At 43.4% G+C, this 11723-nt stretch overlaps 1 protein-coding gene across 1 annotated transcript; it reads left to right on the forward strand.

Moving 5' to 3' along the window:
* Window positions 1-2027: 2027 nt before the first annotated feature.
* Window positions 2028-9602, forward strand: ADAP2 (ArfGAP with dual PH domains 2; the record flags this gene model as incomplete). The annotated part of the gene is made up of 10 exons (XM_079544331.1): window positions 2028-2112; window positions 3040-3170; window positions 3931-4022; window positions 4157-4242; window positions 4579-4688; window positions 5290-5436; window positions 6118-6201; window positions 7441-7503; window positions 8736-8813; window positions 9384-9602. The coding sequence occupies 10 exons, from the start codon at window positions 2028-2030 to the stop codon at window positions 9600-9602; spliced, it is 1095 nt and encodes a 364-aa protein (XP_079400457.1).
* Between the last annotated feature and the right edge of the window lie 2121 nt (window positions 9603-11723).

The following is an 11723-nucleotide window of genomic DNA, read 5'->3' on the forward strand; positions in this document are numbered from 1 at the left end:
AATTGCAGGGTTTTTTTACCACGTTATTTTATTGTATATTCAGAGCCATTTGTATATTAAATTTCTATAATTATTTAAAATACTGTAAATATCTATTGTCATAATATTGCTCTCCACATCTGAAATGTGGGTTTGTTTGGTGCTTGTCAGTACGTGCGTTTAGAATATTAAATGCACCAGCTGATCAGTTGGTACTACTTTGGTTTCAAACATGGAACTCTCAGCTTCAACAGCGTGCTTTCTTTTTCTCCTCCTCTTTGAGGAGATGATTGACTAAAATAGGCCTGATTCATTCAGAATTTGCATATGTGTTAAATAACCCAGAGTGAGAAGGGAACAGGGAGAGAAAGCAAATGCTTTTCTGAAATGTAAATGACTAAAAACAAATCCCTCCTCAGTAACATGCAGATAACCAACTAAGTCATTACAGAGCACTGTGCTTCCATGTACATATATTTGTGTACATTGGTTTCACTTCATTCATATTTTCAGCTGACCTGCATGTTAATCTTAAAAGAATAGAGAAATGAATCCTGTAGTACAAGATGAACTCAGATGTTAGGTGTGATTTTGTAAATAACAATTATTCAAGTATTACTTCAAGTTCAGTAATATTTAATTCTTCCACTTTTGTATATTGTGTTCTATTTTTATACTTCATTTTCTATTTGATGACTTCAGCCTCATTGTGATACCATCTGTTTTTATACAACAATATATCTGATAGTCTTACTGTTCATATCAGAAGCATCCAGAACTGTAGCAAAGTCTAAAACAATGTTTTCCATCTGTGAAAATGTATTTGAGGATGTTGTTAACTGGAACTACTTCATCCATATTCTTTTCTGACTTTGTATTGCCGTTTCAACTGTGTTTTTCTCCTTCTCAAACAGGGATTGTTGCAGCACAGCGGTGCTCTGTTTACCTCCTTGTTTCTGTAACAAGGCCGTTTTCTGGTACCTTCTGTTGTCATTTTTCATGAATGAAAAATAATTATGGAAACAGTAAATTATTTGAAATAACGGTGCTGTAGATAACCTTTACACTTTACTCTTTCAGTAGCAGAGAACTATCAGTGAGTGAAATAAAGTGGTGGCTGTTAAAATTTTAATGGCTTGTGCTGCTGAGTCAATGGTTGGAGTGACTTCTGTATTTATTTTTTACAAAGAAAAAAAAGGATCACTTCTCTATGAAGGATCACAGTGCTAGGGTAATTGCAGTATGGACCTATGTCTATCAGAAAAAGGCTCTATAAACTATTGTTCATTTCAGGAAGTAGATGGGAAAGGTAAATGAGGAGTGAGAGGCAACTCCTCCTGAACTTGGTTATCTGGTTCTACTAACTGCCTTAAGAATTTTTGTTCAGGAATCTCCAAGCTGGTGCTGAGTCCAAAAGGTAAGGTGGAATTGAAGTATTTTCACTCTTTGATCCTCTGATCTGTGACCTGTGTGCAATTACCTCATGAAAACAGCTGCAGCTCTTTTGAATGAAGGATATTCTACAGGTGATGGTTTGTTTGAAGTACTAACCCTTACACTAGTCAGGAACTTAAGTAGCGTCAGTTCAGGTCCAAGGACTAGTGTCAGTTCAGAGACTAAAGCAAGGGCTCCTGCTGCTGTGCCAGAAAAAAAACGCTGTCCAGAAAGGATGGGGCTGCTGCTGAGGGAAAAATGAGCCGTGCCCCATATGGGCTCCCTGAAAGCAGGAGCCTTAGCAATACTTTTTCAGACCGGAAAGAGGGAAGTTGATTGTGGGCAGCTTGTGCGCTCGGTTCGGGGCTGTGCGATGATCGAAACTTCAGTTTCAGCGCGTTGTTAGCAGCGCGGCAAGAAGTGTTGCAGCAGGGCTGCTCGCAGCTCGACGCGGTTCCCGACCGGTACTCGCAGTCCGCCGGTTACCGACTCCCGGTGCGGTGCTGGGGCGGCCCCCCCGCGCGAGGCGGCCCCCAAGGAGTTCCTCCTTTCGCGTGCCTGGGCCGAGCCTCCCGCCGGGCTCCACCCGCAGAGCTCCGCGCCGGGCGGCGGTGATGGACCGCGACCGCAACAAGACGCTGCTGCAGGAGCTGCTGAAGGTCACCGGGAACGGCCGCTGCGCCGACTGTGGGGAGCCGGGTAAGGACCGGGGGCTCCTTCCGCAGCCGCCACCCCTCGGCGCGGTGCGGACGGGGATGCGGGGCCGTGCCCGCCGTCCGGGCGCCCGCCCATCCCGTCGCGGGTGCGAGGTGCGGCCGTTCTCTGTTTCGGTCCCTTCCTCTGTTTCATCGCCTTTAGCTTCGCGCACCCCAGGGGGCGGGAGGACGGAGCGGGCGGTTTCCCGAGGAGGGCAGCGCCGCGGCAGGTCGCTCGGCGGAGGTCGCTCGGCCGGGCTCCGGGAGCGACGAGGGGCTCGCGGGCGGCGGGGCAGGAAATGGCCTCCGGCCGCTTCTCCGGGGCTGCGTGGAGCTGCCGCCGCGCCGCGGGAGAGGAGCCGAGCCGGCGGGTGGCTGCGGAGCTCGGGGGACCCGGTAGTCGGTCGGTAACCCCTCAGCGGCTGCGAAGAAGCGCCAAGCTGCGTTTGTTCGGAGCGATAAGGGAGAGGCAGCCGGAGGAAATGAAGTTGCTGGTGCGCTCGCAGCGCCTCTCAGCATCGACTGGACGCGGCTGCGGCAGGCGGGAGCTTCTACTTGCGGTCCCGGGCGGCTGCGCTCCGTGTGACCTTAGTTGTGCTCGCTGTCCGAAATAGCCTTCCAAATTCAGCAACAAGAACCTTCTACGATGGACTAATAATTAGCTTAGCTTCCACATCGCTGCTCGTCTGCCTGAACGGTTACGTTAATTTTTAAACAAATGCTCTGTGAAAAAGCTCACAGATTCCAGGGCTGCATTCTTCAATGGGAAAAGCAGGTGCTGTTCCTCTAAATGTGCGCAAATGGCGGCCATAAACAGTGGGGTGGGATTTGATGTATTAGGTGTGAAACCTGGGCTGTGCATCAGTGGCTGTGCCTTTTCCCAGTTAGTTATACCAGTGTTATAAAGTACATTCTTCTTGTTTATGTCTAGATCCAGAGTGGGCTTCTTACAAACTTGGAATATTCATTTGTTTGATGTGCTCCGGAATCCATCGCAATCTTCCTCAAGTCAGCAGGGTCAAATCCCTTTGGCTTGACTTCTGGGAGAACGATCTTATAGAGGTACGGAAGGAAAAGGAATAATTCACTTGCTTTCTCCGTATTTCAGCATAAATTGTAACTCAGAATTTGTGCCATCCACCATGGACAGAGGAGCAAAGCTACACAGAGCAAAGTTAACTGCATGGGTAACTTCAGGGATTTTCTATGACCTACTCGATCAAATTACACTGATGGGTGGTGGTATTTCTAACAGGCTGCAGTGATCTGCATATCAAAGCTTAGATCCCACTGATATGTCCAGATAGTGCGTTCCCATTAGTAATGAAAATAGCCTTAAACATTGCTTCAACCTGTCATCTTTCTGTGGAAATGTGTTAATAGCATAGCCATCACTTATTTCTAGGGATAGGTGAAGATAAAGGGAGATTGTAAATATATATTTTTTTCCTTACTCTCTTCTGTCATTTTAATTAACAGCCACAACGTTGTGTTCCCTCCCATCTGGTTCAGAACTTAGAGTACTGAAAAGGGCCTGCTATCTAAAAAGTGCAAACTATAGTTCTAAAGTTATATAGTTCTAAAGTTATATAGTTCTAAAGTTATATAGTTCTAAAGTTATATAGTTCTAAAGTTATATAGTTCTAAAGTTATATAGTTCTAAAGTTATATAGTTCTAAAGGAAACTCCAGAGATGCTGAAAGGTAGGGTGAGACTGAGCAAAGTGTGCAGTGTTCCCTTTGATCCAAGTTTCATTTTGTGTTTGTTACGTGATATTGGTTTTGTATTTGCAGACCTAACTGGATCTTCTTTTGTATTTCAGTTTATGAAGAAGCACGGGAATCTCTGTGCCAAAGCAAAATATGAAGCAAAAGTCCCTCCCTATTATTACATCCCCCAGTCCTGCGATTGCTTGTAAGTTAATTGTTTGTTCAGTGCAGCAGACCTTCACAACTATCAAACTACTGCTTCCCTCTGCAGGTCCTTTGGGGTGGTCGGTGAAAATAGGGTAGAGGCAGATCAGCTTTATCCATGTTTTCCTCTTTCAGGGTTTTAAGAGAACAATGGATTAGAGCTAAATATGAGCGTGAGGAATTTGTTGCCACCCGAGTCTGCCAAGATCCTTGTTCTGCAGGTAAAAGCTAGGATTGTCAGAGAAAAGGTATTTGTTTCAAGGCCAACAGTGCAGTACTTTTTCTGCACCTTTGAAGGCCTTTAGGGATGGCTTGCATCGAATGAAATGTTGGATATGCAGTTCTTCAAGTCTGTAAATTTGAGAAGAAGCTCCTAACAAGTGCAGAGTATGTTTAGCTCATATATGCTCACACAGTTCTGTAGTTCTCCACTGGTTTGTTCTATCTGAGGTGAAAATTCTCAGATGGAAAAGAAACTTGAAACTCTGTGGCACATCAGATAAAAGTGCTGCTGCTGTGCTGCCTTTGTCTGACACCTGTCTCCACGCAATACGCAGGTAGCCATGAAGGATTCCTCTGGAAGCGTGGACGGGAAAGCAAGCAGTTCAAGCAGAGGCGGTTTCTCCTGTCAGCAAGGGAAGGGGTGATGAAGTACTACACTAAAGAAGTGAGTTCCCAGCCAGGGTCAATTGTAGGTAGCTGGTCCACATCCAGCCTCAGGCTCTGCTCCTTATCAGCTGGAAACAGCACAAATAGCTTTGTCTCTAGCAGCCTGTATTAGGAGCAACCCAGATGTTTCCACACTGACATCTGTGGTATCTTAGACAATTGCTCTTTTGGAATTAAGCCTTCTTCTCCTCCCTCATCTCCTCCCTGCAGCCTCCTTTTCCTTAGTGAACAGAAGAAATGGACAGTGAATAGCAAGGTGAAGAGGAGATCTGTTAGCAGCTGCTACCTCTTACATTACCAAAATATTCTTTCATCAGCTGTTGTAGCAACATCCTCAACATGTTCCCCTTCCATGGGAGAGTGTAGCTAATTGACTTCCAACTATAAAGTTGCAGATGCATCACTCCAGAGCCAAACATTTTCAGGGAAAGGGAGTCGTGTAGGTGATTTTATGTAACATAGAACTCGGGCTTTTATACTCTGGATATATCACATTGTCAGGCACTTTCTGATCAGTGAGGATTTAGTTCTCAGCTAATCTGTCTTCCATTGCCTTTCTTTTGACCATTTTAATGCAGTGATGCTTTTCACTTTCCCAGCCCAAAGGTCCAAAAGCCGTTATCAGCATTGAGAAACTGAATGTGATGTTCCAGGCAGAGAAAATCCATCATGCTCACGGGCTGCAAATCACATACAAGACAGATGGTCAAACAAGGAACCTTTTTGTCTATCATGAAAGCGGAAAGGTGAATGTCAGAGATTTTGGAATGAGCAGTACTGTCAGATGTTGGGTCTATATTTTGGAAGAGCTATCTTGTTTTTGCAGGGTCTGATTCAAAATCACTATGACTTGTATAATTTAGAATGTTGCTGAATTTTACACTAGGAACTGCAACATCTTGGTCCTGTTCTGTTGGAGTATTCAGCTTCACACACTAAATATTCTCACAGATTCTTTATGGCACGTACATAAGTGTCTAAGATAATTTTCTGATGGTTGTATATAATTCGGTGATTGTATTCTTTGAAGCCTCTTGACGCACATGAAGAATATAGTTGTTCTGCATTATTTCCAAACAAACAATGGTGATTTTAAGAAGCGTGTCTACAGGCTTTGTTAGATTTCTGTTTCTTCCCTTGATATAGTTCTGAAGTCTTTCCAGGTATGAGGGTTTCTAAAGAGTCCGTAACTGAAGCAACTGAAAAAGCCTGTCCAGAGTCTTCTTGGAGAGGCATTTAAAACTTATTTTGGAAGCTGAGTGTTTTTCAGGTGTCTTGGACAAGTCACTGACTCTCTCTGGCCATTGGAGAGAAATTCTGTATTTGCAAAGAGATTACAAGGAAGGAGAAAGGCCTTTTTGGAAAGGCATCATTCTTACCCCTTCGTGTTATTTTTGTCTTTTTGTTTGTGCTGCTCTTTTCCCTAGGAGATTGTTGACTGGTTCAATGCCATTCGGGCTGCACGTTACCATTATCTCAGAACAACCTTCCCAGCTCTCTCAGAGCACGAGGTGAGAACTTAACAAGGCATGAAGCAGTCTGTGCAAACACATTATGGGAAAGCATTTTCCCACTTGTGCCAGAACCAGGTGCTCAAACAGCAGCATGCAGGCTTGGAAATGCCAGCTGCTATCGTGCTTTCTCTAGAGAAAGAGGCAGGCTCCTAGTGTGCCTCAGCCTGCTTCTAATACTGTGATTTGGAAGTAGCAGCTTTAAAATACATAAAGCTGGTATAGATGTCAGTGGAACTGTGGACAGACTCTGTGTGATGGCACTGGGGAAAAATGAATCTGCAGAGCAGATGCAGTTGTGTACTAAACAGATAGAGACCCTAGTTGAGAGACCATAACGCTGACCTACGTAATATGGCAGGAGATGGTGCTTTTGTTTCCCCTCTTATTTGATATATTTGAAGCTTGTGTTTCTGCACAGCTAGTGCTGACAGTTACACCTCATTCTTTTTTTCTCCTTCTGGTTGACATCAGATATGAAAGCTAAATCTTTGTTTGCTCTTCAAAACATATCTGCGTTTAGCTATACCAACTGCGAGTAATCACTCTAATCATTCATGCTCAGTGTTGTAATTACTCTAATCACTCATGCTCACTGTCTCTGTTGGTGCCAACAAATATTCCTTAGTATTCAGTTATCTTAGAGATGGAAATGAAGGTAAGTCTTTTAATGGCAAGCACAAACTAAAACTCATTTGGCCATCTCTTACACTGACCCGCTGATCATCTCCTTGCTGGGCAGGAATATCAGGTTCTCAAGTAAACACAAAGATGCTGTGTCCCACTTTATTCTTTTCTTTGCAGTGAGCATCACTGAATTTGCTTCTTTTTCTGCTGTATTCCTTCACATTCCTTAAAACAGTCACTTTTCTTATTATAGATAGGTAAAATTAACATCTCTTTGAAAGCAACCAGACAACAGTCAGCCTATATAGCGTGCCAAATTAGTAGTAAGCCTTGAGATGGACAGAAGATGAAGAGAAAAAAAGGGTCACACTGTGGCTAACATGCAGAAAGGAAGTAAACGCTTAAGGCCAGAAAGACTCCGTTTCCTTTTATACTGAAATCTGTCAAAAATCCTGTGTTCCTTCTTAATTCAGACTTCCCTTTGCTGAGCAGCTGAAAAAAAAAAAAAAAACCCAAGCCCTAAAAGCCAAAATTGTCAGTGATTTGCTTTGACAGAAAAAGAACAGAAAAATGAGCCTGAATGAGATGGATGTTTATGTGCGTGTGTTCTAGATCATACCCCGGATCACAAGGAACTATATCAAAGAAGGATATATGGAGAAAACGGGACCAAAGGTAGGTTGAGATTACCTACTTGACAGTACAGAAGCAGGATTCTTCCAGAAGGAGTTCGTTTGATAATTCTATGGTGCTTACTCATGAATGATTTATTAAGGGGGCTGGGTCAATAATGACATTGTATTCAAGCCTGTTGTGTTGTTTAGGATCATGTTTTACTTTGTATGGAGAAGAAAACTGTGAAGGAGGATCCTTCTTGAAGAGTTAGCAAGATGGATTAGTAGGCAGTGGAAATGCAAAGTACTGTTAGGCAACACTAAATGAATTACTGTATCAGTTGCCTACTAATTACAGCTCTTGAACTGCAGCTACCTCTGGAACTGAAAATCACATGCCAGCCCCCTTATTTCCCTATTTATCTAAGTTAGTAGCACAGAAGTCACATCTCTTTACTGTGGCAAATTCTTCAGTGTTAAACCTATGGATTGGGTTGGTTGTTTATTTTTGTGGGAAAGTACTTGGGCTACTACTTATTGAAACATTGAGAGAGAGATTTCAGGCTCTGCTAAAGAGCATAGGAAGACCTGAGATCTTGTTTGAATGCTGCTACTTGTTGCCTCGCTCCTCTGGATGAACTGCGAGTCAAAGTCCTATTGAAAAATTTAGTGATTAAATACTGAATATTGATGGTAGTTTTTTTTTGCCTACCTCTGTGCTAGCCTCCCAGTACATCTTCCTGCAGGTACTTGTAGAGAGAATAGTCACAGCTTCAAGCATGTTTTGGCTTGCTTTTTTTCCTGAGGCCTAAACTCAAACTGGAGTGAGCCCTGGAAGAGGACTCTTCAGCACAGAGCAATGAATATCTCAGGGAATGGTTCCATGAGTGCTGTTGATGGAATTAGCACTTAAAAAAATAAATGCCCATGCTGCAATGGCAGGGACAACATCCCAAACCAAAATCCTGAAGTTGTTTGCATGCTCTCCTTGTGATAGCCACTGGCCCACAGATCGTTTTCTGCAGTGATGTTGATTAATCCATGCACTGTGGTTGTTTTTTTTAACCTGATTGGGTTGTTAGCAAAATGAATTTCTGTGCTTTATCCAAAGGATTGCCACTAAATGCAAATCTCCAGTTGCATACAGCAGTGACTCACTAGTTGCCAGTTAAGAGGATGGGTTAAACTGAATTCGAGCTCTGAGTCACTTAAGCAACCTTGGGATCTGCTCTGATTGGGAAAAAATTGTCTTTGGGACTTGGTCTTTAAAGAACTTCTACCATCTACTTGCAGCAGAAGGAGACCTTTAAGATGCGCTGGTTCAGCCTAGACTCTGAAGAGAGGAACCTGCTGTACTTTAAAAACCCACTGGTAAAAAGAGTGTTCTTCACTATCCCACAAGTTCCTTCCTGTAGGTGGGTGGGGAGAAAGGGTCTGTTATAATCCAGCTCTCCCAGTAGCTGCATAATACAAACAAGGTAATCTCTAGAGCTAATCTCCTTTGAAGCTGAGCTGTTTGGGAACTCTGGTCCTCAGAGTGTCTGTAAGTAAGGAAGATCTAAATCTTTAAAAAGTAGCTGCTACTGCTGTTAAGTTTTATAGCCTGTTTTTTTCCCAGCCAAGTTGTAGTCACACATGGAACCTCAGGCAAGATGTGTGATATTCCAGAGGGTGATATCCTGTTTCCTACCATTGCTCTTACAAAAATATCCTACTATGCTCCTTCTGAACACTCAACCAGCTCTGCAGTTATAGGCTCTTCTTGCTTCTGAGAATGCTCGAGAGTGTGAAATGGCTCTAGTATGTTTTCTGCCTGTCACCAGTTCAGTGACCCTTTCACTCATCTCCATCTCCTCCTGCTCCATGTCAAGGATGGAATAATGTCTGCTAGAGCTGAATTGTCCACTGGCTAATGAATGTCTTTTGTTTCCTTCCTTCTAGGATGCATTTCCACAAGGCCAAGTTTTTATTGGAAGGAGAGTCGAGGGCTATGAAGTAAGAGCTGGCTTGCCCCAGGGAATATCTGTAAAGAAGAGGAAATCAGGGATCACCATGGTCACACCAATGAGAGAGTTTTTGTTTCTGTGTGAGAACGATAGGGAGCAGAAGGAGTGGATAGATGCCTTGAATGGAATAATTGCCCAGCCCTTGTCTGGTTGAGACTAACACTGAGTTCCGGTGAACTGCACTTCTTGGGCTCTGTTTGGCACTGGTCTGCATCCTCTTTTTGTCAGCAGGGATGGTGCTCAAGCCCATTCAGTGACTGTGCTACAAAGGGCTTTTTCCTTCAACAGCTACAGGCGCAGGAAGGGTGGCAAAATAAATGAGTGAGGGGAATGCAGATATTCAGAAATTATCTGTCCCTTCTTTTGAAGTGCATTCGCTCTTCCTTACATTCTCTGCTTTTGAGCAGATGAGGCCTGCTCAGGCTGTTGTAGGAATAAAGTCAGTGTAGAAAGTTTGTCCACAGAGGACTGGCATGGATTTCCTTGAGGATTCCTGAAGAATGTACTTGACAGTGCAGCCATGACATATATTCTGATAGTAAATGTGACCATCTGTTACATGCTGCATAGAACAAGTGACCAAGAGATAAAGACATCAGCACCTGCCAGGACAGTGCAGCATGTCCTGCTGCATAGATGAAAGATAAAAATACATGCTGGAATGACTGGATGTCTTTCTTGGGGGGGAAGAGGGGGTGGGGAACAGGCAACTATTCTACCTGCTTGCATCTTCTGTCCAGTTAGGGACGTGGTTGTTGTCCATGTAATGGTTTTAATGTCATTTGCAGTGTTGTATTTTCATCACTGAAACTGTAAACAAAAAAAAAAAAAAAATCACAAAAATCGGAGGGGGTGGAAGGGACTTCTGGAGAGCACGTGCTCCAGCCCCCTGATAAAGTATGTTTGTATCATCTATCTCACAGTTCCTAAGCTTATCTTGTAAGGATGTTCTTGGGGTATGGTGTCAAAAGCCTTGCTGAAGTCAAGGCAGGCAACATTCACTGCTTTTCCCTCATCTACCCAACCAGTCATGACATCACAGAAGGCTACCTTCTGATCAGTCAAGTATGATTTTTCCCTTGCTGCGCCCGTGTTGACTACTCCTGATAACCTTCTTTTCTTTCTTCCACTTGCTTGGGCTTGGACATGACATCCAGAATTAGTTGGATGGAGGTGAGGCTGACTGGCCTGTAGACTCTTACTATTTGAGGATCTGAGAAACAAGTCCTCAGAATTAAAAGTCAAGCTTGAGTTGTGAAGAATGTTGTCGTGGAAGCATTCTAATGACATACCCTTAGATCCTTGCTTTCAACAGTTGCTGCTATTTGATTATTTTGGAAGTGGCAAATGCAGTATGTAGAAACCTTTTCCTTTTTTTTTTTTTTTTTTTTTTTCCTCCAAAGCAGCCCCACCTACTACTCCAGTCAAGACATGAGTTCAGGATGAAGACACTGGTCTGTGTCAGCGTCTAAAAACGGGGGAATGGGTGAGGATTTATATTCGTTGATACAGTGCACTGAGTATTTTCTTGCCTCACAGCCAAGGCTGAGATTTGGTTCTACTGAACAGTTATTCAGGTACTTAATTACTTTTTTCAGATTCCCTTAGTTGGCAAATCAAGAGGAAGTCTTGCAAACTTAAGTTTCTGATCAAGCTTCCACCTTTTGCTGACGCTTGCCAGCCAGTATGAGTTACCCCAAATAGTTCTCTTCTACAGGAATGAGGAAGTACCAATATGTGCATGGATTACTAAGGTTAACTCTTTCTACAGCAGCACAGAAAGAAAGAAAGAAAAAAAAAAAAAAAAAAAAAAAAAGAAAAGAATTAGATCATCATTCTGCCTGTCTCTTATCATCCAACCTTGAGCAATCTGTGTCAGTAGTTTTGTTTTCTGATACATGCCCATTAACTTAATTTCCCAGCTCATGTGCTGGTTCAGATCTAACAGCCTATGCCTGTATCCTCTGAAATCAATAGCAAAGCACTTTCGAGATGAGCTGAATAATTCAGGATGATCTCAGAAGAGTGCAGTCCAGCCAGTAACCTCAGCTTCATGGATGGGGCTGCTTCTGTGGTGGTGCTTGCTCTCCCACTGTGTCAGCAACATTGATGTGACTTTTGTTACAAAATCAGGAAGTTCCTTGAGAAAATGAAACTCTGGAGCAACACAACAGCATCTTTTTTGTAGACTCAATAAAAGTGAAGGCCAGGTCACAGGGAGCTAGCTCCACATGACAGTTCATTTCTACAGTTAACCCAAACTTGGACCTGTATT

Source organism: Tetrao urogallus (genome assembly GCF_951394365.1).
Source record: "Tetrao urogallus genome assembly, chromosome: 18".
Taxonomy (NCBI): Eukaryota; Metazoa; Chordata; class Aves; order Galliformes; family Phasianidae; genus Tetrao; species Tetrao urogallus.